This window comes from Varanus komodoensis, unplaced genomic scaffold (assembly GCF_004798865.1).
Source record: "Varanus komodoensis strain SLA01 unplaced genomic scaffold, ASM479886v1 scaffold36, whole genome shotgun sequence".
Classification (NCBI taxonomy): domain Eukaryota; kingdom Metazoa; phylum Chordata; class Lepidosauria; order Squamata; family Varanidae; genus Varanus; species Varanus komodoensis.
Window position 1 is genome coordinate 186,996 of NW_025335873.1, and position 27,385 is coordinate 214,380.

Sequence of the window (27,385 nt, forward strand, 5' to 3'; positions counted from 1 at the left end):
TGGTGCCCACAGGCTGCACCTCGCCTGCACCCTGTGTTAACTGCACCTCTTGGTCCTCTTCCCCAACTAAAGCAAAACCATGGTCGTCATTTTTGCATCGTCAGCACTCTTCCCCACAAGCCCAGGTGTTGCTGGACTTTTTGCATGTTCCCACCCCACATTCCTAAGGCTGGATTGCTGGCAGGTAAGAGCTTTAAGCTAAAACATGCTGGTACTTTGGGGATTTGGCCGTCCCCCTTTTGACTTTGGTCCCACCCACCACCGGAATGCAGCCCCCACAGCTTCTCTTGCAAGGAAGGAACTCGGCCCTTGGCCAAAAGAGCTTGCTAGCTCCTGCACTGCAGTGTCGCCTGCACATTTTCAGTTTTAGCCCTGTTGGCTCACAGTTACCTCTTGGTCTACTTGCTTCCTCCTCCTCTCTACTCCATCTCCTGTCTGTCTTCCTGCTGGTGGTATTTAGATTGTAAGCTGCTCGGGGCAGGGGGCTGCCCCTTTAATGCTGTTCCCTGGGGCATCCTCTCGGATGCTGCGCTCATATTCCCCTGTTCTATGCATTTGCACAGAAACGACTGAGGAGGCAGAAGACATCACAGAAATGGAGGAGACCTTGCAGGATTCACCCGAACATGTGCATGAAGAAGAAACAGAGCATCCAGAAGAGGAGGAGGAGGAGAAGGTTGAAGAAGAAAATGCAGGGGAGTCTGAGAAACTGGGGAAAACCGAAAGTTCTGCTCCTGACAGTGACGGATTGGGCATCCCGGAAGGCAGGGCCAGTTTCTTCCTAGAAAGTGATGATGTAGAGAAATCCGAGGATGGGAGCATTCCCATGCAGGAAGGCAGAGACATTCATGAAGCTGAAGATGCCACAGAACCAGCATTGGTGAGCTGGGCTCCTGTTTCCTAAGTAGCAAAGTGACATGAGAAGCACTTCCTTCCTTCTGGGCAAGAATAGAAGGGCTTTGAGACTTCCCCCGCCTGAGCAGTACCTCTGAAGGAATGGCCCCACTGGAGCAGAAGCATCTATGGCAGCCTTCCCCAGCCTCATGCTTTCTCAGCGGTTCTGGGCTCCAGCCTGCAGCTTGCTGCAGCACCCGGCTGCAGCAGGCTGACTCGGGGAGCTGCTTGCCACGCTGGCTTGAGAAGTAGCCCAGATGGTGCAGCCATCCCTCCTTCCCTGCATAGTCTCCTCTCTGTCTTCGTGCTGAAGCTAGAGGCTGGCATGGCATGCGATGGGTGGTTTCTGAAGAACAATATTTTGATTAGAACTGAATGTCATGGTTGGTTCTTTGCACTCCTGCAGGTGACGGTCTCTGCCTCACACTTAAAGCCAAAAGCGGTGGCACTGGAGTTCTTCACCACTTCCAGTGGCAATACTTACAGGGTGGCTCAGCGTTCAAAAAAGTCCAAGGTCAAACCCTCGGAGAAATACTACATTGGAAGACTGAAACTCAAGGCCCTGCCTCCCTACTTGGAGCAGGTGTACCTCTCAGAAAATTTCCTTACGGATGCAAGAAGACAGTAAGAAGGACACCCCCTTCCCCACCTCTTTCCACATTCCTTTCTAACCCGAACCTCTCTGCTCCTCTGAGTCAGGATAGTCGGAGGGGAGGGGCGGGGAGGGGAGGGGAGGGGAGGGAGGTTCTGCTCCTCTGAGTCAGATTCTGCCACAATCTTGAGTGTAGACTTGAAGCAAAGCACACTTCTGATATTAATTCTGTGGGTACATATCCCATGATGCAACAGAGTTCCCAGAGGAAGCAGGGGGCGCCAAGCCTAGGATGTTCAGGCCTGTAAGCAGGCAGCTTCCCGTTTTCCTTCCCTCTTTCCCAATCACAGAATTCGCCTGCAGTTCTTCGAGCACCTGGAGAATTGGTTTGCGCAGTCGCTGTCCAACGCCTCGGCCATTGTGGCAGCCAAGAAGGAAGAGCTCAGCTCAGAGCTGCAGCTGCGCATTCACCTGCACGAGCCGAGGCGAGAGCGCATTGAGAAGGACGTTTACCACGTCCGAATGGGTACCGGTGCCCTTTCTCCATATAAATGCACGTCCCCTGCGAACCATTTTGTCATACTGAACTCCACAGCATAATTGGTGATTTAGTGGGGAGAACACCGTGGTGGAGGCCAGAACTCACATCCCAACCGCTCACTGAGGTCTGAGCCGGGTCAAGCAGAAAACTAAATGAGGGTGGTGTGAAAATGGAGAACTGGGCAGTGGAGTGGAAGAAGGTCTCCCCACCGCAACTCTTTGCAGCAGTTCATAATCATTATTCTTAATTTCTTACCAACAGGGGAGGGTGTAGCTAGCAAGAGGTTTAGCTGCTCCCAGCAACCAAACCAAACCAAACCAAACCAAACCAAACCAAACCAAACCAAACCAAACCATCCCATCCCATCCCATCCCATCCCATCCCAAGGAGAGATGCTGATGGCAGGGCTATTTCCTGTCTCTGTCCATTGCGAAATCCGGGTCGAGTGTGTGTGCCACTCAGTAAGGGGTACTGTCAGTGGCATCTGTCTCAGGGGTGACCGGGGGAAATGTTCCTTCATGCCACCAGGCAGTCAGCTTTTTGAGTGGACTTCCACAAGAAGGAGCAGTAGCCACGACTGGCAGTAGCTAGCTGTTCACTCAGCAGAAGATCTGAAAAAGGGCCAGGATGCTGTAAGCTGCTCCTTGCCAGGTCAGGCCCTTGGCTAGTGGGTCCACATGGGCAGGCTTCAGCAGCACTCCGGGGTCTCCAGTGGGAATCTACCCAGCCATACCTGGCGTTGCTGGGGATCCCACCTGGAAGCTTCGGTATGCCAAGCTCTACCGCTGAACGGCAGCCCCTTCCCACAGGGGCTTGGCTGACAGGTGACTGTTTGCTCAGCACGATGCCTGACCCCAGGATCAGCAATAGGGGAAGGCTGGTCTTTTTGTGCCCCTGCTTGGGAGGCTTCCAAAGCCTCTGTTGGGAAAAGAAAGTGAACCGAGACCAGCCTCAGCAGGATCCAGCTGTGCTCCCTACTTCAACCCATTGCCTTGCAGATTTGTGGGACTACGCTTCCCATCCCCACCACTCAGTATGTGCTGTGGCTGAACTGTCTGGGGGCAATGGGGGTTGTTGTAGTCTAATGCCTTTGGGGAGGCCACCAGGTTTCAGAGTTTTCCGGGTCAACCTTCTCTTGACCATGCTAATACAAAACATTTTTTCTCCCTCTCCTTTTCTTGCTCAGCGGAACTGCGGCTTCATAACGAGCGCTTGGCACGGCACTGCGCTGGCCTGGTGGAAGCTCTGAATGCAGAGAAAGCTGCCTTCTTCAAGCTTCGGCATGACCAGAACAAAGTCAGCAAGACCTTCCGTCACAAAATCCAAGACATGGAGAACATGTTCCTGGTGGAGGGCAGGGCAGAAAAGTCAGTTTGCTGCCCCAAAGATGCCTCACAACTCTTTGGGGCTCGGGAGCCGTCCTGTCCCAGCCTTGGAACTTTGAGCTGTAGGAGTCCTTAGGGAAAGGAAAGGAGGTTTTGCCCCTCGCAAGCCAGATTCAGATCAAGGTCACATTGGAACCTGAGAAAATGGCACTGGCCACAGAAATTGGCTCCTGCGGAATCTCAGATTTCATTTCAAAGCTTGAAGCTCACTGGGGGCTGTGGGAGCTGCAGTGCAGCCCTTCTGCAAGGCATCCAGTCAGCTTTTTGTCCCTTAGAAATGTGAAGATAGCCTTGGAACTCCCTGGGCCATGTCTCCTGAACTCTTGGTTGCCCAGAGGGGGCTGGAACGGATCGTGGTAGTTAAGAACCAGCTTTGGTTGTCTTGCCCTCAGCCTACACTCACAGAAGCACTCCTGCCAAATAAGGATCCTTCTCCTGGCTTCCTTTATTTGCATATTCTATTCGGGTTACAAAATTCTACTGTTTTCCTCATCCTTAGGTTGGTGACGCTCAGCAACAATCTGCACTCGGAGCTGATCAATCACATGGAAGTGCTGCAGGTTTCCCTAAGGAGTTACCGGCAGTACCTGGAAGAAATGCTAGGAAAGCTGCGGGAAGCGAACACGGACTTTCTAAAATCGTGCAAGTATGTCACAGTTTAGTTCAACTCTCTTGCTGGTTAATGGCTTGTGTTTCACATGTTGATTCACTAGAATTAAATTATGTTCCCTATTCTGGTGTGGAGATTCAGGAGCCCTGAAGGTAGGTCATGCAAAAGAATAGAACCCTACCTTAGAAGCAAGACTGGTCATGCCAGATCTATGAAGCTGGTGAGATCAGGGAAGCCTGAGATAAACGTCTTTTCAAAAGGCAGAACGAGCCATGCCACACGGGGGTCTGCCTGGCCTCCAGAGGCAGGGAGTTCCCCAGAAAGGGGCACCGCACTGAAGCCTCTTCTCCAGGGGGGTTGCGGTCAGGCCCGAGAGCCATATGAAGCAAGAACATCACTGGGAACACCACTAGGAGCACATGCCCGGCTGCTCCTCACAGCAAACGAAATGCCGGGTTACGTGCCAATCGCACTTTCTGGACCAGCTTCCGGGGGAGCCTCAAACGGGGTGCACTGCAGTGAAGTTGACCAGTGAGCGCGACTCGCTCCGCTCTCAGTAGCCTTGGGACTGGGCCAGCCAGCGCCTGGAGGCCACTGCTGGAGCGCCAAGCAGTCGTGGGATAGAGGAGATTCGTGCTACCCAAGCCGAAGGGCAGCACGGGGGACAGAGGCATGGGGATGAATAGAAATGGACCACCAGGGAGCCATCAACCAATCTGGACCATTATCTCTTTTCAGATTATTTGCGAATGGAGGCAACTTTTCTCCGGAGGAACTGGATGTCTTCCTGAAGCGTCTGCAGAAGGAGAGCGGGCGCATTGACTTTGTGGAAGGCTTGATCATGATCGACATGGAAAAAATGGAGTCCAGTTATTTGGAGCAGGTGAGCAGGCATTGCCCTGTGTGTGAGAAAGAGAATTGTGCTAGGAACAGCAGGAGGAGTAAGAAATAAGTTTATCTGCTGTCATGGTTTTTTTTTTTTTTTTACTCCCTGAGGCTACAGAGGTTATCAACAAGTTTGAAAATAGGTTCCGTTTCCTGGCAATGGATCGGGTCTTCATGGAGAAAATCCAGCGGTTTTTGACGAATATTCAAGTGAAAATCAAGTCAGAGGTACAAATGGAAAGAGTTTGGATGGATGGATGGATGGATAGATGGAACATATTGCAATGGAAATACAGGATTTCCAGTCCCACTTTTTGTCTCTGAGCACTAGTGTGTGTGAATTTTACAGGGAGAATTGATGGATAGAAAGGGATCCTTAATTCTTCCTCACTGGCTGATTCTCCTTGTAAATGCCCCCCTTCTCTAGACCAGGGGTGGGGAACACAGACCTTGGCCAGTCTGGGGTTCTGCAGGTGGCCCCCTGCCTTTCTCTGTCTTCTTTTGCCCTAACTGCTTGCCACAGTGCTTTCTCCAGTTTTGTGGATGTTTGTTGAAATTGAAATGCCTCTCCTAAGATTTCAGTATTGGCAGCAAGAGCTTTATGGTGCAATATGTTGCTGTTTGCATTTTGACTGCATGGCTTTTTCCTTTGGCCCTTCTCACAGCCACCAGGAACATTGCTGAAGGTCAAGGGTTTGGTTTGGCTTTCCATTTTAAACTGTTCTTTTCCCGCTGGGCCCAGAGACCAGAAATAGTTTGCTTGCAGGGGAAAAGCAGCTCAAAGGGCATGGACTTTCCCCCTGCATCTCCCCCCGCCCCACCCCACACACTGAGCCAAAGAAACTTTTCTCCATGCACACTTCAGCTTGCCTTTGTTTGCACCCCGTCCTGTCCAGGTGGCAAAATCAAATTTACAGACCCAGACGTTAAACTCCCAGCTCGAGAAGCTCACTGGGAAGATCGATGCTTGTGCCCATCCCAACGTGGATAAGGAAGTGAGTTCTAGTCTCAAGTCCAACAGAAGAAAGGGTTTGCGTTCCTGTTGCAGATGGGTGCGGGTTCAAATGTCCCGGTTTTCATATTCTCTTCTGGGGAAACAGGGGCTCCCTAGCTTCTCAGTGAGAGGATCAGAAATGCCCAAGGACCCCTCACCCGCCACCACGGATCTTCCTGGAGGGGTGGGCCCCAGGACAGTAGAGCCATCAGGGCAGCACACTGGGGCAGATGTCCATAGCCCCTCTCAGAGGGTGGGCCCCCAGCAAAGCACATTGCTATCTAAAGGGGGAGGGCACAAGACCATCTAGAGGTGGGGGCCAAGGAGGCAACATGATGTGCGAGAGCCAGGGACCACCAAATGATCAGGGAACAGGGAGCGGGGACGACCAGGGAACTGCAACATTTGGCTTGGAGGCCCAAGGTTCACCCCTGGTTTGGGAGACTTATTTGGCCTGTGCTTTATGTTAATTTTACTTCTTTGCTCAGTCCATTACTCCAGAGTTGCTCTACAAGTTTGCCCAGTTCCTGACGGAAGAATTGAAGAAGAGGAGCAAGTATCTCAATTGCCTGTTGGTGAATCTGGTAAACAGTTTTCTGCTACCGTGATCCCAGTAATGGGCCCTATTCGCCAAAAGGCTTTCTTGCTCAGACACAGAGCTCCAAGAGAGCACTGGGCAATACAGAAATTAAATCAATGAAGATAATGAATAATAGCATGTGCTTGGGTGTGCAGCTTCAGGCAAGCAGTACAACTAGAAGGAATCCTTTGATATTGAGTGTTGAGCCCCAGAACTTAGCATCTTAAGGGTTCGGGTTAGAATTAGGGGTAGGCACAATCCTATGCATGTTTAGACAGGAAGCAATGGTGTACAACTCCCAGCATGCTGTAGCCAACTCCCATGCTGTCTGGGGCATGCTGGGAGCTTCAGGACTTCTTTCTGTCTAGACACATGTAGGATCATGGCTTAAAGCAATTTAGAGGTGGATGAAACCTTGCTTAACCCAGGAGTAATTTATTGAAAAGAATTAAAACATAAATTCAAAAGAGCACCTGTCTCTCTGCATGGCATTACCTAGAATAACGCCAATAAAGACTGGACTCAAGGGGGTCTGTGGGGAACTATGTGATTCTCATGGGGAAGCCACAGGTCAAGAAAGCGTAAAGCCCAGAATCCAGCCTTGCTTCCTGGGCTTCCCACAAGCACCTGGCTGGTCACTGCAAGAAATAGGAACACATTGGCCTGGATTCTTATCCTCTTCCACCTCGCTTCCTGGCAGGAGGTAAATTCCTCTGTGCATGACCATACCGCCCAGGGCTCCCTCACAGCTTCCATCCAGTCCGACAGCATGATGGAGAGCAAGACAGTTGTGATGGGTGTGGAGTGCACCCCTCTGATGAATCCGTGCAGGATGGGGAAGCCCTTCGCTGACGATGCAGCAGTCAGCATGATCAAGCAGCTTGCTGGGTAAGTGTCCGGCTGGGGCTTGTGGTCACTTCAGGGGGACATTGCTGGGCTAGGCTTGCCACCAGGAGGTACTGACACAGAGGGTTGCTGAAGCCACCTGAAACTTTACATCGGCTGGCAAGGCTGGGGCTGCGTTTGGCCCCCCTCCTTGGAGGAGCTGGCTGTGCCTGTTTGAAGGACCCCTGCCCGGTTCTGCTCCTGTTGGTGTCTATGAGGAGGAGGAGAGCGGATGCTACCAGAAATGTGTTCTCTGAGTCTGAGGAAGGCAGAAGGCTGGGGGGCCGTCCTGCAGGTTACTCCTTGAGTGGGTCAGTGGGTCCTCCTTGGAGCAGTGTGGGGGTCTGGGTTCAAGAGTTGGAAAACTTGTGCCTGTTGAATTGGTTTAGGATTCAGCGCGTCAGAAGGATGACAGAGGCACAGATTGAAAGAGGACGCCTGATGTCAGGCACAGGAGAAGTTGGAGGTGAGCAGCAGGATTTTGCTTGGACAGTTTTGCATCCAGAACAATTTCACTGCTTGGCACCAGGCAGTTGGATCTATATCCCATTTCACACACAAAGTTAATCCACTGGTTAACAGTACTGGAAGAGCTTCTGGTGACCCTCAGCTTTGCACATCCCCCACTCCTTTCTCCTGGTGAGGAACAGACTAGAAGCAACTAGTTTTAAGCTAACCAGAGCTCACCATTATGTCCAAACTTGAGGAAACACGATTAGCTTAAATGAGGATGTGTTGATAAGCCAGGATCATAAACCACTGTTTGATCATGGCTTGTTCAAACACTCCCTAATGTAACTAACTGCAGAAAACCCAGAAGACCAAACAACTGGTGGATGGACAAACAGAGGAAGAGAAGGGGGAGGAGCCTGGTGGGGCCTGCTGGGGAGCCCAGTGGGCCAGGTTTATTCCCCAGGCCTGAGGCTCCCCATGCATACTGCAACCCAATGAAACCCCCTGCTTAGAGAAGAGCATGTATTTCCTTCCAAGCATGGGATCTCAATCGGCAGTGCTGACATCAGGCTTTGAGAGGGCTGCCAAACAAGTGCACCCCTGACTTGGCAGGCATGGGGTGCAGAAAACACGATCTCTACTTGCCATATGAAAGGCGGGGCCCTTGGGTTCCTCCCTCTGGGGGCCACAGTAAGCCCCTCATGCCTACAGCGAGTGTCCGGAGCTGCCCCTGCCTGCAACTAAAGGCCTGTCCTTCTTTCCTCTCTCAAAAGCGCCTAATCCAGTTCAGACATCCCCCGGTGGGCGTGTCCATGCTGACAGCAGCCCTGGCAGTCCAAACGTCAATGTCTTACCTGTGAAAAAAACTAGTTCCATTAGCAAACGAGTGTCAGGAAGGTAAGGAAAAGAAAAATCCCCTTCTCCCACTTGTGCTTCAGAGGTGCCTCCTCGTCCTTCCACACTTCTCTCCCGCTTACTTTAAGTCCACAATGAAAGGACATTTCTGGAGGAAAACATGCTTTCTAGTCACCAAAATTAATTAGGTTTTAACATATGTCAGATTCGAGATGGGCCTTTGACCAGATTCAAAATGGCACTTCCTTATGTCCCTCAAGTTTCCTTGTCAATCTTTATTTTAATTGCCAACACTGATCTGGTTCGGGTATTGGAAAAATAAACCATCTCTGGAAGGGACAAAGACACAAAACAGCCCTTTAGATGTTTATTGCTTTTGCATGCAGTGTGACCTCAATCCAGAAATATACCAGGCAGACGCGGGTGGACAGGAAGGTGCTGATCTTTGGGGAGAGGCCAAAAGAAAACAGGTAAGTCCCCAGGCAAGCTTTGGAGACGTGCAGAGTTGAGCTCGTTCAGAGCTAATGTATGTTCGTTCGTTTGTTTATATAATGTATTTCTATGCCACTACAGCAGCCCATAACCAGGCCCTCTGTCTGGCTCATGATGTAAAGCAACATAACATTCCAAAATCAGAGACATTAAATCAACATCCTTAAAACGTATTAACAATGTAATCTGAATATAAAGATAATATAGCAAATTAAATTATAATATGAAACATTAAATAAAGCAATTTAAACTAAAATTGAGAAAGACCAACATGGGGTTAATTTTAAAACCAGATAGCCATTAAAATCCATAGTTAAAATAACTGGAGAAAGGGAGAGAACTTGCCCTGCACTGAAATGCTGGCAGCATCGGCACCAAGCGCACCTCTCTGGGAAGCCCATTCCACTCTCTCTGGGGAGTCTGTTCTAGAGCAGAACTAACTACTTTAAAGGGGGTCATTATCATGATGGATGTTTTTTGTGAATGATACTTATATTGTGCATTCTGTATCACAAAGCCAGCTCTGGCTGGCCAGTTTCAATGCCACAAGGGAAGGTGGTTAGAAGCTGGGGAGGGTCAAGGAGAGAAATTGCTGCCTGGGGAAAGAGCTGCACTCTCAACCTGATCGTGCATCGCTCAGATTCGTCACGAGCTGCACTCCGCTAGTGACTCAGAGCCTTCAGGGGAGGAGCCAATGGTGCCGTCTGGTCCACAACTGATGGATGAATTTCAGTTATTGCGGCCTGATGATGTGGACAAGGTGCTTGGACAAGTACGTTCCACCACCTGCTTATTGGACCCTTGCCCATCTTGGCTACTCAAGACAGCCAAGGACGGGATAGGGACCTGGATCCTGGAGGTTGTCAACGCCTCTCTAAGGGATGGCCAGGTACCTGCCCCTTTAAAGGAGGCGGTAGTCTGGCCTGTCCTAAAGAAGGCATCCCTGAATCCAGAGGTGACCACCAATTATAGACCGGTGGCCAACATCCCATTTCTGGGCAAGGTGCTAGAGCAGGTGGTGGTGGGACAACTCCAAGCACTCTTGGAGGAAACTGATTATCTGGACCCATTTCAGTCCGGCTTCAGACCCGGGTATGGTACTGAATCTACCTTGGTCACCCTGTACGATGACCTGTGCAGGGAGAAAGACGGGGAGTGTGTCCCTGTTGGTTCTCCTGGACCTCTCAGCGGTTTTCGATACCATCGACCATGGTATCCTTCTGGATAGGCTAGTGGGATTGGGAGTTGGGGGCACTGCTTTGCAGTGGTTCCGCTCCTATCTCAATGGCCAATTCCAGAAGGTGGTGCTGGGGGACTGTGGCTCTGCGCCATGGCAGCTATGCCATAGAGTTCCGCAGGGTTCCATCTTGTCCCCCATGCTATTTAACATCTACATGAAACTGCTGGGAGAGGTCATCAGGAGGTGTGGGCTGTGGAATTATCAGTACGCTGATGATACCCAGCTCTACCTCTCGTTTTCCACCAATCCAGGTGAGGCAGTAGCTGTACTGAACCAGTGCCCGGCCGAGGTAATGGGCTAGATGAGGGCCAATAAACTGAAGCTCAGTCCAGACAAGACGGAGGTTCTGTTGGTAGGTGGATTGGGCTTTGAGATGGGGGACTTTGACCTTGTCCTGAATGGGGTTGCACTCCCTCTTAAGGACAGGGTCCACAACTTGGGAGTGCTCCTCGACCCAGAGTTATCATTGGAAGCTCAAGTGACAGCGGTGGCGAGGAACTCTTTCTTTCAGCTTCGGCTGATCCATCAGCTGCATCCCTACCTGGAGAACGACTGCCTGGCAACAGTGACACATGCATTGGTCACTTCCCGATTAGACTTCTGTAATGCACTCTACGTGGGGCTGCCCTTGAAGACGGTCCGGATACTTCAACTGGAGCAAAATAGAACTGCCAGGCTGCTGACGGGGACTGGGCATTGTTCTCATATAACCCCAGTCCTCCGTCAGCTCCACTGGCTTCCCATTGAAGTCCGGGCCCAATTCAAGGTGCTGGTTATCACCTACAAAGCCCTGAACGGCTTAGGCCCTGGTTACCTAAAGGAGCGCCTGCATCCATATATGCCCTCCCGCCCCCTGAGATCAGCGACAGAGGCCCTTCTCTGGGAACCCTCCGTGAAAGAAATTAGGAGGGTAGGTACTCGGAGGAGGGCTTTCTCTGTGGTGGTGCCTAGCCTATGGAATGCGCTCCCCAGAGAGGTCCACCTGCCGCCATCCTTATTTGTTTTTCGGCGCCAGGCCAAGACCTTTTTATTAAATGCTATTTTAACTGTTAATGGTTTATTTGTTGGTTGAAATTGACCAGGCTGGATCCACTATTTTATTTTATTTTATTTTATTTATTTATTTGATGAATATTTTGTATTTTATATGGGATTTTAATGATTGTAAGCCGCCCCGAGGCTCATGCAATGGGGTAGCATATAAGTTGTTTAAATACATACATACATACATACATACATACATACATACATACATACATACATAAATGCATTTGGACAACACTGGGCGGGCTGTGTCTCTGCAGGATGGTCCATTCCCTTGCATTCTCTTTTTGCTCATCTGCACCCCCAGCTGCATGATGGACTGACCCAAAGCCTGCTGCTGGGGAACAAGCAACGGGAGGGTGGGCAAGGGTGGCCTCTCCTGGAAAGGGTGCTTACCTTGCCTGGGAAGGGCCTTTCTCTGCATGGACATCGCTGTGCCAGATTCCTCCTGATTTACTCAGGACCACCCTTGCTTTAATCTTTACTAGGGTACAGGAAATAGGAAGAGGAAGGGGAGACAAGTGGTGGGACCACTAAACAAGGAGGGAGGAGATCCAGTGACTGATATGAGGGAACAGGCACAGATGCTAAATGACGATTTTGCCTCTGTGTTCTCCCCAAAGCAGGACGGGGGAGATCCACATAGGAGATTCAATGAGGCTGGGGACTTAGGGGCACAGATTAGAGTCACCCCCCCCTTGAAGTCAAGGGGCTCCTCAGGGCATTGGACATTACAAAGGCACCAGGCCCTGACGGGTTACACCCGAGAGTACTTGGAGAGTTGGCAGGGGTTCTCTCACGCCCGCTGGCCTCCATTTTTGAGGCCTCGTGGAGAACGGATGAAGTTCCAGAGGACTGGAGAGTGGCGTCAGTGGTCCCAATTTTCAAAAAGGGTGGTAGAAGGGACATGGGGAATTACAGACCTGTTAGCCTTAACGTCCATTGTAGGAAAAACAATGGAAAGGCTCATAATAGCGAGAGATCTAGCAATGCTAGATAGGGAAGGGAGGCTGACAGCCACACAACACGGCTTCCGCAAAAACAGGTCCTGCCAGACAGACCTTGTGGGATTCTATGACAAGGTTTCGAGGTGGCTAGATGGAGGGGATGCAGTGGATGTGGTTTACCTGGATTTCAGCAAGGCCTTTGACAAAGTGCCCCATGACATCCTGGTGGAGAAACTGAGGAGTTTTGGGATACACCAAAGCAATGTCCGGTGGATTAGGGCATGGTTGACTGACCGAAAGCAGAAGGTAACTATTAGCGGGAAATCATCGGGATGGAGGCCAGTGACAAGCAGGGTCCCCCAGGGCTCTGTCCTGGGGCCGATCCTGTTTAATCTTTTCATTAACGACATGGAAGAAGGGGTGAACAGTCTGCTGATCAAATTCACAGACGTCACTAAAACTGGAGCAGTGGCCACAACTGAGGAGCAGGTACTCCCGATCCAAAAGGATCTGGACAGACTATGGAAGTGGGCAGGAGACAACAGGATGGTGTTCAGTGTGGATAAGTGCAAGGTCTTGCACTTGGGGCATAGGAATAGCTGTCATAAGCACAGGTTAGGTGACAAGTGGCTGGAGAGCAGCACTTGTGAAAGGGACCTCGGGGTGCTGGTTGACTGCAGGCTAAACATGAGTCAGCCATGTGATGTGGTGGTCAAGGGGGCGAACGCCACTCTTGGTTGCATAGCCAGAAGTGTGGCTTCTAGATCAAGAGAGGGATTACTACCACTCTACACGACTCTGGTGCACCCGCAACTGGAGTATTGTGCTCAGTTTTGGGCCCCTCATTACAGAAAGGATATAGCCAGGTTGGAGTCAGTGCAGCGTAGGGCCACAAGGTTGGTGGTCGGTTTGCAGGGGATGCTGTATGAGGTGAGACTGAGGGAACTGGGTCTCTTCAGCCTGGAGAAGAGGAGACTCAGAGGGGATCTGTTGGCGACATACAGGTATGTGAGGGGGTGCCACATGGAGTTGGGTAGAGACCTGTTCTCCCCTGCAGAGGAAGGCAGAACGCGCTCCAATGGAGCAAAGGTCAGGGAGCCAAGGTTCCATTTAGATACCAGGAAGCACTTTCTGTGAGTTAGGACCTTGAGGGTGTGGAATGGGCTTCCATGAGAGGTCATTGAGGCCCCATTGGTGCGAGTGTTCAAGGATAGGCTGGACGTCCACATGGTGGGCATGTCGTGAGTGGAGCCGGCTGGTGCCAGAGGTCAGATTAGATGGTCCAGGAGGCCCCTTCTGACTCGCTCTGTTTCTATGTACAGTTCTTCATGTGTCAACAGGCAAATCTGGCGTGTGGCTGGCTGGGCCATGCTGGGAATTGTAGGGCTTCTTCCGTGTAAATAGGCACAGGATTTGGCAACATTATTTTTTTCTTTTTAATACTGTGAATACTGTTAAATACTCACATGACTAAGAGTCCCCTGTTTCCATTGTTTTTCTTTAGTAATGAGCATTTTAAAGGGATTATCTTCAGTATCGTGTGGGACAACTTTGATAATCTAATGGGCACTGCAGAGGTAAGAGCTTTCAGATTCAGGGAAGAGCTACCTGTTAGGGCTGGGTATTGGACGTCTTTGAGCCCGACAACCAGATTTCATTTTGGAGAAACTCTTGGGCCTCATGGTCCTTTGGTGGGCATAGTCCAAAGGCAAAAGTGGTGGGGCCAACATACCAAAATTGTCAGCCTATTTTTGGTTAAAACTCTTCTGTTCATGCTACGCAGGACTGAGTGGAGTCTTCTCCATTCTTCTCCTTTGCGGTTGTGGCCACAGTGCCCTGGATTTTATTCCTAGTTCTTTATCTCCTCCCCCCCCCTCCCCGCCTTCCATCTTCCTGAAGGAGTTTTACAAAAAGGATAAGCATCAGATCACTAGGCCAGAATTCCTGCAAGATACCTACGACCAGTGCCTTGACGTGATGGGCCAGAAGCTCACGTCCTACCTGCTCCAAGCAGATGAGTACCACATCGCCTGCATCTCTGGTAAACCTTGACTGGAAACCTTTTCTTGTGGATCTAGGAGTGCTCAGTGAGACTTGCTTCTGAGTAGTCCTGTATAGGGTTGTGTTCTCAGTTACATATCGTTGCTCAAGGGTGAATTCAGGGAAATTCAGGACTGTCAATTCTAAGGTAAATTTTGGGCTTCACCACCACAAGATGTAAGGATGGCCACAAATTTGGATGTCTCAAAAAGGGGGCTGGGCAGATTCATGGATGAGAAGGTCCTCTGCGGCTACAGGGCCTGCTTGGGAGTTTCCTGCTGGCACCTGGCTGGCACTGTGTGAACAAAATGCTGGAAATGACTGACCATCCTAGCGTGGTGCTTCCTGCACCTGTACCTTTTCGCAGTTTAAAGGAGCCCATTGACACCTCCTCTGAGCTCAGTTACACAGATTTTCCCTGCTGCTGCCAAAATAGACAAGCCCTTGAAAACATAACGTTGGTGATAAACTGTAAACGTGGTCCGGCTAATGGTTGTTGCGGTTGACTCTCACCAAAACCAGTGGACCGACATCATGGCCTCTTTGAGGCTTGCAGCTCACATCCAGGCTTAGTCATGACTCAGTTTAACTGGATCGGGGCCAACAAACATACAAATGTGTGCCCTTGTGGAAAAGCTGGATGTTCTGGGCTGGGCACGAGATTGTTGTTGTTAGTCGCAAAGTCATGCCCGGCCCATCGCGACCCCATGGACAACATTCCCCCAGGCCTTCCTGTCCTCCACCATCCCCCAGAGTCCACCTAAGCTCATACCGACTGCCCCAGTGACCCCATCCAGCCACCTCATCCTCTGCCGTCCCCTTCTTCTTTTGCCGTCCATCATTCCCAGCATCAGGCTCTTCTCCACGGAGTCCTTCCTTCTCATTAGGTGGCCAAAGTATTTGAGCTTCATCTTCAGGATCTGGCCTTCTAAAGAGCAATCAGGGCTGATCTCCTCTTGGACTGACCGTTTTGATTGCCTTGCGGTCCAAGGGACTCACATGAGTCTCCTCCAGCACCACAATTCAAAGACCGCAATCCTTTGGCGCTCAGCCTTCCTTATGGTCCAGCTTTCACAGCCATACATTGCAAGGGCACTAGATAGAGAAATGTTATTACAAGTATAGATAAGCACATGAAGTGGACCATGCATTTTGTAGAATTTTGACAACTTAATCTCAGGATTATGCCATCTGATGATCAACAACACTGTGTTTGTGAACCTAATTGTAAGAATACATTTTAGTGAGCCTTGCAATTCTTTACTGTGCAAAAACGATTGCATACAATGATTTTGACAATAAATCAGCACAAAAATACTTCCAGCATTTCTGCTTTCATGAAGTAACATGAGCCTTCCTTCCTGAATTCTAACAGAGTTCCGGGATCAACTGAAGATATTTGAGGAGCAGCTTCCACACATCACCCAGCTGGTTATTGACACACATCTGAAAGATCACGAGCAGCTTCTCAGGGAGTCTACAGATCAGATCCGGCACCATCTACAAGACCAGCTGCAAAAATGGGACATTGCAAAGGTTGGGCATCCGAGCACTCTGTGCTCCTTTCCTTTCAGCAGCGTACCAGGCCTTCACAGGCTAGGAAAGCTCCTTGGATAGCCCTTGCAAGGGAGGGTAGGACCTACTCCCCTCCCAGGGCCAGAGATTGGCTGTCATCTGGGGCCCGGCCTGGCCTGGAAGCCAGGCCAGGAGGCACCTCTGGGCTGGCACCTGGAAGGGTGACTGGCACTTGTGCTCCGATCATGAGACTTGGGAGCGGCTGGGCTGATCTCGACCCCTGTTGAGTGGGGTCTGCTTTCCCTTGCCTCACCGGTTGCCCTGCCAAAACACAACAGTGGCATCTCCCTGAATGTACTCAGCTGGAGCCACAGTGCTGCAGTCTTGTCTGGCCGGCTGTCCCTGTCAGCCCAGGTGGGCACTTCCTGTGGCTCTGGCTGCTCTGGCCTGACCCCGCACCTGCTCTTGGAGGCTGGCTTTGCCAGCAGCAGAATCCTCACCGGGCCCGTGGACGTCTCCATTCCCCTTGCGGGCAGACACGCGCCCACACACACAGCCCGCCAGTGCTTTGGGAGGTGGGTGGTGCTGTGGTCCTGCTGTGTGCCTTCCCCCCCCCCCCAGTTTAGAAGCTTCTGGGGAGTTTGTTCTCTCACGCCAGGGTGCTCACAGACACCCCTGACCTGTGGCAGGACGACGTGCTAGTGCCACCTTTCTAGTGCCACCTTTATTTCGATTCGAAAGAACGGCTGGGTGTTACCACTGCTCTGGGCCTCGCTTCCCTGTTTCTAATGCGGCGGAAGGCTGTCTGTTGTCCACGGGCGTAACCTGGCCCACAGAAGGGCGGGGACTCTCCACATGCCTGGGCCCTGGCCCCCTCCCCCTCCAAGCTTCGCCTTACCCAGGAGGAGCTCTTACATCATTTCCATTCAGAGACTGGATGTAAGATGAGGCTTTCCCACTCCAGTGGGTTGGGGTCTGTAGGAGGCAGCTTCTGCATGTGCCAAATGAGTCTCTTCCCACACTGCTTGTACCCCAGTCAAGGCATGTGTGGGGTGGGAAGGAGCTGCTCGCATGGGTGTCAGCGGGGTGGCTCTCCGTGCAGAGAGGGACTCGGTGCCTCTCGCTGCATGGCGGCAGGCCTCTCTCTGCGTGGGGGATTGCTTCGGGGTGGTGCCAGCGACATCACAGGAAACGTGCGACCTCGCATGGGAGCCCACCCCATTGATACCATCCTGCCAGCTGAGATTGGTCCAGGAGGGCAGTCTTGCTTCTCGGCACACCTCCACCCCCACACGGTCCAGTGCACGCTGATGCTCTCCTGCTGCCTGCTTAATTCCAGGACCAGAACAAGGCGAAGCTGTGCCCAAGCTTGGGCCACCCTCACAACCTGCCTCAGCTGGAGGCCTTGTGCCAGGAGGAGGTGAAAAGACAGAGTGAACAAGCAGAGGGGATTCATCTCTGCACCAAGGAACTGGAGGTACGCTTTTAAATCAATCAGTCAATCAATCAATCAATCAATCTCTTGTGGCAGAGGCCCCTCACCATATCTCTTGGCATTCCCCACAGAGCTGTGTCATCGAGTGCGCCCAGGGGTTTGTCTCCACTCTGGCTGACGCCACTGAAAAGATCCTTGTGGGGCTGGACAACTGCCTCACTGTTGACGACGTGCAACAAGGAAGTAGGTCCAGGGAGTGTGCAGCCTGCTCTGGCTTTCTGTCACCTCTGGGTCTAGCTGGGTAACACACAAGTGTATTTATTTTATTTATTAAAACATTTCTATGCCGCCCCATTTGCCGAAGCCTCGGGGCGGCTCACAACATAAATTAAAATACAAGAAATAACAATATAAAATAAGTCGCCCTGGCCAGATAGGAGGTGGGATGGATCCCGATCCTGCGGACTGAATGGGGGGAAGGCCCGCTCGAGTGCTTCCTCATGTTCAGCATGAAGAGCATCCCTGCAAGCAGACGTCTCGCATGTCAGTGGCAGGCAGCAGCTTCTGGGCACATTCGGCCCACTCCTGCTGGGACAAGGAAGAACTTAAGAATGTGTGACCCGGACTTGCTGATTGTGTGGCTTGTGTCTCGACCGTTCGCCTCTGGGCTCGCTTGCAGAGGGACAGGCCCTCGTGCTACCAGTCAGACGACCCTCTGCAGGCTCATTCTCTCCTCCTCTTTTCTGCGGAAAGGGAAAAAATGAACAGAGATGGTAAATTCTCAAGGGGATTTCACAGCCTTTGCCAAGCAGCTCCACAGTGAGTTCACATTACCCATGATGGTTCCAGGTTCAGAGATCATGTTCACCCATCATGGGTGAAGTAGACAACGGCCTGTTCACATGGCTTAGGAGCCACAATTAAGCCACCCTGACTAGGCCATCGTAGGTTCACATCTCACCCTAGATCACAGTGATGTATAAGCCCTTGTGACTGAATGCATTGCATGCACCCAGTCAGCCTCTCCCCCCACCCCCCGGGGGGCGGGGGGGGCAGGACAGAGCTGCTTCTGTTATTACAGGAGGTGTGGCTCTGTACTCCTTCTTGTGTTGACATATAACATGGCCACTGAAGCAAAGTATGCCAGCCAGATTGATAGCCAGAGCAAACAAAGCTGTTGCCTCTTTCCATTACCTTTAAGAAAGCAAATTGAAATAGCTATGAATTTGTAGCCCCTTAAATGCTAAAGATTTTGTCCGGTCCGTGGCTTTTACGAACTAGAATCTGTTGTATCAGCTGCAGAGCCAAGTGTCTTGCCTGTTGTAGCAAACTGGAGCAGTAAGCCACCTTTGGAAGGGTAGCAGCTTTGTGGCATCACCCCTGCATTGTAGGCAAAGGGTCTCAGGTTTGATCCCCAGCATCTCGAGGTGGGCTGAGTCAAAATCCTGTCTGATACCCTGGGAAACTGTAGCTGCCAGTCAGTGTCTGCCAGCAGAACAGTGTCTGCCAGATTCACAAAGCCTCTGACTGCACATAAGGTAGGTCTGAATATCCCTGTGCTCTTGACGAAAGCAGACCAACTAGCTAACTCAAGAAACACTCCATCTCCTTGGAACAGCCACTCCCCTGATCTAAGGGAATCCTTGCAGACCTTGGAAATGCTGAACACCCAAACTCTTAGATGATACAGGAAGCAGAGAATGGGTAAAAGAGGAAGAATGAGAAAGGGACCAGAAACTGAAGGCCTGCGTTTAGACCCAGTCTCAAGGTGGAGCACTGAAACATTCATGTCAGGAATAGTGTGGGGAAAGCATGTGGGAAGGGGGCAGGAGACACACAGTCACTCCTCAGAGTGGACAGTTCCATGTTGCACGTAGGGCGATTGGCTTTTTCCTGACTGAACAAGGATGCATCCAGGGGAAGGAGCATTTCTGCAATGGCAGAGAACAGAAGGCCACAGAAAGCGTCCTTGCACAGCCAGCAAGTCCCTCTGGCCTTCAGCACCTGAGCTGCTTCAAGCACCCTGCCCTGCAGGGAGTGGTTGTGGGTGAAAGTACATCCGATTCCATCTTGGGGATGGTCTGATTTTTATCCTGTTCCAGAAATTGAGCATCCCAGAGAGAAGGTCAGCACTCTGATCCGTCGTAAAAAAGCCGGCCTGTCCTTAGAAGCAGAGGAATGCAAGCTGGTGGCAGAGCGGGGAAGCAGGTAAGATGCCAAGGCCTCTGATGGGGTTTTGTGTGCCCACTGGAGTTGTCCCTGGAAGGAGCCAGTGCCAGAACTCGGAGGCAGGACACTTGCTTTGTGAGTCAAAGATCCCTGATTCACCAAACAGTATTTCCATTTAGAGCAGGGGTCTCAAACTCAACTGACCTGGGGGCCGCTGGAAGTAGAGTCTGGGTGAGGCTGGGCCGCATCAAGTATTCCACCCCCGCGGTGGTGGTGGGCCGCTCATCTCCTGGCTGGCCCGGGCGCTGCCAGCACTTTGAAGGCCGCAGGGCCTCTCCCCCGTGCCCCACCCGTCCCGGCAATTGGCCCACAGGCCGCGAGTTTGAGACCCCTGTTTTAGAGAGTGTTTCCAGACTGTTGATTCCTGTTTTTTGTTTAGTTGCAAAGTCATGCCTGACCCATCCCACCCCATGGACAACATTTCTCCAGGCTCTCCTGTCCTCCACCATCCCTCAGAGTCCACCCAAGCTCACACCCATTGCCCCTGTGACCCCATCCAGCCACCTCATCCTCTGCCATCCCCTTCTTTTACCGTCAGTTGTTCCCAGCATCAGGGTCTTCTCCAATGAGTTGTTCCTTCTCATTAGATGGCCAAAGTATTTGAGTTTCATCTTCAGTATCTGGCCTTCTAAACAGCAGTCAGGGTTGATTTCCTTTAAAATTGACTGGTTTGATCTCCTTGCAGTCCAAGGGACTCTCAGGATTCTTCTTCAGCACCAGAGTTCAAAGGCCTCAATTCTTCGGTGCTCAGCCTTCCTTATGGTCCAGCTTTCACAGCCATACATTGCAGCTGGGGAAACCATCGCCTTGACTATACTCACTTTTGTTGGCAGGGTGATGTCTCTGCTTTTTAGTATGCTGTCTAGATTTGCCATAGCTTTCCTCCCAAGGAGCAAGCATCTTTTGATTTCTTGGCTGCATTCACCGTCTGCAGTTATCTTGGAGCCCAAGAAAATATAGTCTGTCACTATCTCCTTTTCTTCCCCATCTGTTTGCCAGGAAGTGATAGGGCTGGATGCCATGATCTTAGTTTTCTTAATGTTGAGTTGCAAGCCAACTTTTGTGCTCTTCTCGGTTGGTTCCTAGCATTGCTCCTCCATTGGAAACTATATGTAGGATTGTGGTAGGCTGTCTACACTTTGGCAAGTATCACACGCTGGGTGGATGTGTGTGTATTACTGTGCCTTGTTGATTTTAGTGGTTGTGATGTAGCTGGGTGGGCAGAGGGAAGGGTCAATTCTAAATGCACATTTATTTAGCTGCTGTTACACAATTTCTTTAAGAACATCTTAGAACAAAATAGACTTTGAATTGAAATTCATCGTGAATTGAAACCCAAAATTAATGAAGCTGAATCTTGCTATCCAAAATTAACATAGCTGAAACTGCACCAAACGTAAAGGCAGTGCATGTTTCTAACCATTTCATGGTTCACACCTTTTCCTTTAAGCACAATTGCACAAGTGCTTCATTTTTTAGGCAACAGAGAGGTTTTTAAAAAGCGCCATGTTGATAAAGTGGTGCAGGCAGATAAGTGATGCGGGCCAAACTCTGTGTGTTCATCTGCCCAGAAAATCACTGCCAGTGTCAAAGCCACACACCTCGGAACAGGTGAAAGAGCACTGCCGCGGGGACCCAAACTTGTGGCGATGGCCTGGCAGGCCATATCCTTTTAAACTCAGCCCCTCTGCATTCTTGCAGGAATTCAAGACACTTTTTAAACATTTGGCCTTTTAAATAATGGTCACTTTTTTAAAAGGTTTTAACATTTTACTATTTTGGCTTGTTGGCATATTATGCTTGTTTTCTGAATTAACTTACACCACATTGTCTGGTTAAGAAAAGGAGTATAAGAATGGCAATTAATACTTTCAGATGATTCTTTTTTTAGATTAATATCACAATAGTCTGGAATACTATTTATTTAAAACATTTTTATCCCGTCCTTTCTGATAACGTCTCAGAATGGCTTACAATGATGAAATTATACTATAATAATACAATAATATAGTAATTAAAACAATAAATAATTTGTTAGTCACGAAGTCATGTCCAACCTATCGCGACCCCATGGACAACATTCCTCCAGGCCTTCCTGTCTTCCACTCAAGCTCACACCAACTGCTTCAGTGGCTCCATCCAGCCACCTCATCCTCTGCCGTCCCCTTCTTCTTTTGCCATCTATTGTTCCCAGCATTAGGCTCCTCTCCAGGGAGTCCTTCCTTTTCATTAGGTGGCCAAAATATTTGAGTTTCATCTTCAGTATCTGGCCTTCTAAAGAGCAGTCAGGGTTGATCTCCTCTAGGACTGACCGGTTTGATTGCCTTGCTGTCCAAGGGACTCGCAGGAGTCTCCTCCAGCACCAGAGTTCAAAGGCCTCAATTCTTCGGCGCTCAGCCTTCCTTATGGTCCAGCTTTCACAGCCGTACATTGCAGCTGGGGAAACCATCGCCTTGACTATATGCACTTTTGTTGGCAGGGTGAGGTCTCTGCTTTTTAGTATGCTGTCTAGGTTTGCCATAGCTTTCCTCCCCAGGAGCAAGCATCTTTTAATTTCTTGGCTGCAGTCCCCGTGTGCGGTGATCTTGGAGCCCAGGAAAATAAAATCTGTCACTCCCTCCATTTCTTCCCCATCTATTTGCCTGGAAGTGAGAGGACCAGATGCCATGATCTTAGTTTCAAGCCAACTTTTGCGCTCTCCTCCTTCACCTACATCAAGAGGCTCTTTAGTTCCTCTTCACTTTCTGCCATAAGAGTGGTATCATCTGCATATCTGAGGTTGTTGATATTTCTCCCAGCAATCTTAATTCCAACTGGTGATTCATCTAGCCCCACTTTTCTCATGATGTGCTCTGCATATAAGTTAAATAGGCAGGCCGACAGTATACAGCCTTGCAGAACTCCTTTCTCGATTTTGAACCGATCAGTGGTTCCGTGTCCAGTTCTCATTGTTGCTTCTTAACCTGCATATAGGTTTCTCAAGAGACAAATAAGATGGTCTGGTACTCCCATCTCTTTAAGAATTTGCCACAATTTGTTGTGATCCACATAATCAAAGGCTTTAGCATAGTCAATGAAGCAGATGTTTTTCTGGAACTCCCTAGCTTTCTCCATGATCCAGCGTATGTTGGCAATTTGATCTCTAGTTCCTCTCCCTCTTCGAAATCCTGCCTGTACTTCTGGTAGTTCTCGGTCCACATACTGCTGGAGCCTAGCTTGTAGGATTTTGAGCATAACTTTGCTAGCATGTGAACTGAGTGCAGTGGTGCGGTAGTTTGAACATTCTTTGGCATTGCTCTTCTTTGGGATCAGAATGTAAACTGACCTTTTCCAATCCTGTGGCCACTGCTGAGTTTTCCAAATTTGCTGGCATATCGAGTGTAGCAATTTTACTGCATCGTCTTTTAAGATTTTGAATAGCTCAGCTGGAATGCTGTCACCTCCACTAGCTTTGTTGTTGCTCAGACTTCCTAAGGCCCATTTGACTTCACATTCCAGGACGTCTGGCTCGAGGTCAGTGACCACCCCATCGTGGTTATCAGGGATGTTAAGCTCTTTCTTGTATAGTTCCTCTGTGTAATCTTGCCACCTCTTCTTAAACACTTCTGCCTCTGTTAGGTCCCTGCCATTTTGGTCCTTTATCATGCCCATCTTTGCATGAAACATTCCCTTCATATCTTCAATTTTCTTGAAGAGATCTCTGGTCCTCCCTATTCTATTGTTTTCTTCTATTTCTTTGCACTGTTCATTTAAGAAGGCATTCTTATCTCTTCTAGCTATTCTCTGGAATTCTGCATTTAGTTGGATGTATCTTTCTCTTCCTTGCTTGCCTTTTGCTTCACTTCTTTCCTCAGCCATTTGTAAAGCTTCCTCAGACAGCCATTTTGCTTTCTTGCATTTCTTTTTCTTTGGGATGGTTTTAGTTGCTACCTCTCGTACAATGCTGTGAACCCCCATCCATAGTTCTTCAGGCACTCTGTCTATCAGATCTAATTCCTTAAATGTATTTGTCACCTCTACTGTATATTCATCAGGGATATGATTTAGGTCATACCTGAGTGGCCTAGTGCTTTTCCCTACTTTCTTCAATTTAAGCCTAAATTTTGCAACAAGAAGCTCATGATCTGAGCCACAGTCAGCTCCTGGTCTAGTTTTTACTGACTGTATAAAGCTTCTCCATCTTTGGCTGCAGAGCACATAGTCAATCTGATTTCTGTGTTGACCGTCTGGTGTTGTCCATGTGTAGAGTCGTCTCTTGGGTTGTTGGAAAAGAGTGTTTGCTATGACCATCGTATTTTCTTGACAAAATTCTACCAGCCTGTTCCCAGCTTCATTTTGTACTCCAAGGCCAAACTTGCCTGTTATTCCAGTTATCTTTTAGCTTCCTACCTTAGCATTCCAATCCCCCATGATGATAAGGACATCATTTTTTGGTGTTAATTCTAGAAGGTGTTGTAGGCCTTCACAGAACCAGTCATCTTCAGCCTCTTCAGCACCAGTGGTTGGGGCATAGACTTGGACTACTTAATAAATAATAGACAAACATAAAACAAACACTTTAATAAAACTAAGTGCAACTGTGAACAGATCTTAAAACATCTAAAATCTTTAATTATAAAAATGATGGCTGAATAAATAGGTCTTTGCCTGGCGCCGAAGAGTAGAAGGTCGGTGCCAGGCGGACCTCTCTGGGGAGCGTGTTCCATAGTCTGGGTGCCACTGCAGAGAAGGCCCTCCTCTGGGTAGATACCCTCTGTACCTCCTTCAAAGAGGGTTCCCGAAGCAAGGCCTTTCCTGCCGATCTTAAGGGGCATGAGGGCATGTAGGGAAGGAGACTTTCCTTCAGGTATCCTGGTCCCAAATCCCATTTAGGGCTGTATAGGTTAATACCAGCGCCTTGAATTGGGCCCAGACTTCAATACTAGTAAAAGAAATGGAAGAAGCCCCGGGTAAATGCAATGTGGATGGCAGTGTGGATGCCCCAGAAAAAGCAAGTCAGCAAAGTGTGGCTCTCCAAGAGGAAATGGCTAACGTGGAAGCATCTAAAGGGAGATCTGGGAGAGTGGTCTGGGAAGGTTGTCGGCTGTGGCCGGATTTAACGTGTGTGTGCCTTCAGTGCCATCTGTTGTGCCATCTAATATTTAACTCAAATTGTGTATATCAGCCTGAGAAATGTGGGTGGGATATCGCCCCCTTGGGGATGAACCTAAGCCTTGCATGCACACGCAAGCACACAGACACAACTGAAAAGGAGAAGGGGGCACTGCCTGCCAGCCAGATCCCACCGAGGACTTCACAGTGCTGAATAGTCACAGTATGTTGAGTGTCAGTTGGAAAAGAAACGGGAAAACTGGAGCAGGAGTCTGGAACATCTTGCTTGCATCCTATAATATCCAGCAGAAGGGTGCAGCTGGCTAGCAGGGACCTTGAACAGAACACTCTGGCTCGGAGGTGAGGATCCCCTGAAGCATTGTGCTGAGGCACATCTGTCCTTGTTACTGTTCCAAGACCTCACGTTTCCTATTCTCTCCCATTCACTTTGAGTTGCTGCTGCTTCTGCTTCTTTTAAGGACCTGGCCTGGGCTCCCAAGAACCACCCTGCTGGCTCTCCCTAGTCAGATTATCTGCCGAGAAACTGCTTCTGTGACAACAGCCAAAACCACCTTGGGGCATGTGGCCGCCGTGGAAGAGAGAGACGTGGCTTACGTGGTAGGGTGAAACAGGAGCAGTTGGGGCTAAACAGTTCCCCAGGGGGAAAGCAGGGGGCTTTACAGGAGGGAGGGAGGGAGGGAGGGAGGGAGGGAGGAGCCAAGCCCACCCAGTGGCTTTTCTTTGTGGACGATCAAGGTGAACCATGGAGGAGGAGCAGCTTTCTCCCTTGCTCGCATTCTCCTGTGGCAGTTCCCAAGCAACCAGAGTGGATTAGACCATCATTGCTGAATTAGGTAGCAGCGATTCTTCGGAAGGTGCTGCTCACACTGGATGGACCAAGGCAAAAGGGGACAGGGGCTCGTGCACCTTTGCCTGTTGAATGCCAGTCGAAGTCCCCTCGTGCACACGGCTGTTGGAAGTGCAGGAACACCTGACTGTAGTTTGAGGACCCATGCACCATACCTCCATTTTACTCCTGATCTTTTGGAGGGATTTTGCTAGATCCAGCCCCTGAGGGTACTCCATTACCTTTTTAAGAGTGGCACACACATGCACCGTTCAGCAGGACCAGCCTTTGCCAACCTGGTGCCCTCCAGGTGTTCTGGAGAGTGCCAAGGAGGAATGAGGATCGTGGGGAAGCCCAACCAACACGTTCACAGTGATGGAAGCAATTGCACCTGCTGGATTTTCCCCCCTTCTAGGGGAAAAGGCAAAGCAAACAGGTACAAGCCAGTCCATGTACTCCTCTGCACTGGCGTTGTATTGGGTGTGCTCGGCTTTAGATTTGGGGAGGTATCTGCAAAAATGGCACAGATGGGCTTCCCAAACAGGCTGGAGCATGCAGCACACCCCAGGCCCCCTGCCCAGGGAACCCTCGCGTGTAAATCAGGGTTTGTGCCAACGTCCTTTTCAAAACTGACTCACGCTCTGATGGTGCAGCAGCGCAAAGGCAGCTTCATCCTTTGCATCCCATCTCTGGCCAAGAACAGTCCCCTAACTTCGCTAGGGGGGCTCTTTCTGGAACACCTTTATGCTCTGCATCAACGGAGGGAAAACGGCTCCAGACGTGAGACCATGGTCCATCCCCGAAGAAGAGCGGGATTCCAAAATTCACCCATAGGTCCAGATTTTTACAAGTCACCCTAATTGCGAGGACAGCCAGGCAGGCTTATCTTTATACTCGTTCTGTTTTTTTGTTCCCTGTGGTTGTGGTGTCTGTGCAGAAATTCAAGCAACTGCTTGAGGCAGAATTTACCAGAATTAAGGAGGAGAAGACCGCCCAACTCATGAAGGCCCAGCACTGGGCGGACTGGTGGAAGAAGTCTGTGCAGATAATCAAGCAGCTGTATGCATGAGTCCAACACTGTGCTGCATTTTGATTCCAAGAAGAACAAATGTAGTGTTTAAGAAATAAAGTTGTAGTATGCTTTCATGTCGTGTGTTAATCCTACACCTACAATTGGTATGTTGCAGCGGTGCTGAGCTTCTTTCAGTCTCACTGAAGAAAAGTCAAGATGGCACCTGCACAAAGCAAGTCCTGGCTCAGGAACCCTTTTGAGAATGGCAAAATGTTGTTCGAGGATGTCAACAAGCGTACGGGTAGGAGTGGTCCAGTGGATGTTGACTTGGACCTTCAGAAATGTTTCGACCATGTCCTTCACCAATGGTTCATGAACAAATTTACCAATCACAGGATAAGAGGGTGAAAGAATAATAGAACTGAACATTTTCTAGTATGATCATCATCAATGTTACTGCTCTTTTTCATTATAAGGCTGTTCCATCTCTTCCACGAGCTTCTAGACCAAGCTCAGCTTCATGGATTCTACTGAGCTGTTGCCTCTTGCCCTAGTCAAAACTAACGCCAGCGTTTATGTCCTTGATGACATGCCCACATCTTCTGTACTGGGATGCAAGGGCAACGCTAGGTACCTAGAAGGTCCAGGGCTCAGGCCTACTGGCCAAAGCTCTCACAGATTTGCCAGTGCTAATTGGCATACGCCTTGAAGTCTGTGTGTGTGTCTTTAGAGGACCCTGCCTCCAAGGACACCCTGGGGAGACGGATGAGGGATGCACGAGTAGGAGGCAGAAGGACATTTGGCTCCGGAAGAACACCT

At 50.0% G+C, this 27,385-nt stretch overlaps 1 protein-coding gene across 4 annotated transcripts in view; it reads left to right on the forward strand.

The window, feature by feature from the left end:
* CCDC180 (coiled-coil domain containing 180) overlaps nt 1–26,700 on the forward strand; it is a 45,925-nt gene extending 19,225 nt beyond the window's left edge. For all 4 annotated transcript variants that reach the window (XM_044439790.1, XM_044439791.1, XM_044439792.1 and 1 more), the window contains 21 exons: nt 564–880; nt 1,301–1,518; nt 1,837–2,012; nt 3,214–3,394; nt 3,912–4,058; nt 4,761–4,905; nt 5,019–5,135; nt 5,804–5,902; nt 6,390–6,485; nt 7,182–7,369; nt 7,756–7,832; nt 8,593–8,716; nt 9,061–9,144; nt 13,902–13,974; nt 14,297–14,438; nt 15,813–15,973; nt 17,292–17,429; nt 17,519–17,630; nt 19,490–19,595; nt 25,187–25,325; nt 26,492–26,700. In XM_044439790.1, coding sequence (XP_044295725.1) covers nt 564–880; nt 1,301–1,518; nt 1,837–2,012; nt 3,214–3,394; nt 3,912–4,058; nt 4,761–4,905; nt 5,019–5,135; nt 5,804–5,902; nt 6,390–6,485; nt 7,182–7,369; nt 7,756–7,832; nt 8,593–8,716; nt 9,061–9,144; nt 13,902–13,974; nt 14,297–14,438; nt 15,813–15,973; nt 17,292–17,429; nt 17,519–17,630; nt 19,490–19,595; nt 25,187–25,325; nt 26,492–26,623 — 2,972 coding nt within the window. In that variant the 3' untranslated portion in view covers nt 26,624–26,700. The remainder of the gene's footprint in view (nt 1–563; nt 881–1,300; nt 1,519–1,836; nt 2,013–3,213; nt 3,395–3,911; nt 4,059–4,760; nt 4,906–5,018; nt 5,136–5,803; nt 5,903–6,389; nt 6,486–7,181; nt 7,370–7,755; nt 7,833–8,592; nt 8,717–9,060; nt 9,145–13,901; nt 13,975–14,296; nt 14,439–15,812; nt 15,974–17,291; nt 17,430–17,518; nt 17,631–19,489; nt 19,596–25,186; nt 25,326–26,491) is intronic.
* The last annotated feature ends 685 nt before the right edge of the window (nt 26,701–27,385 follow it).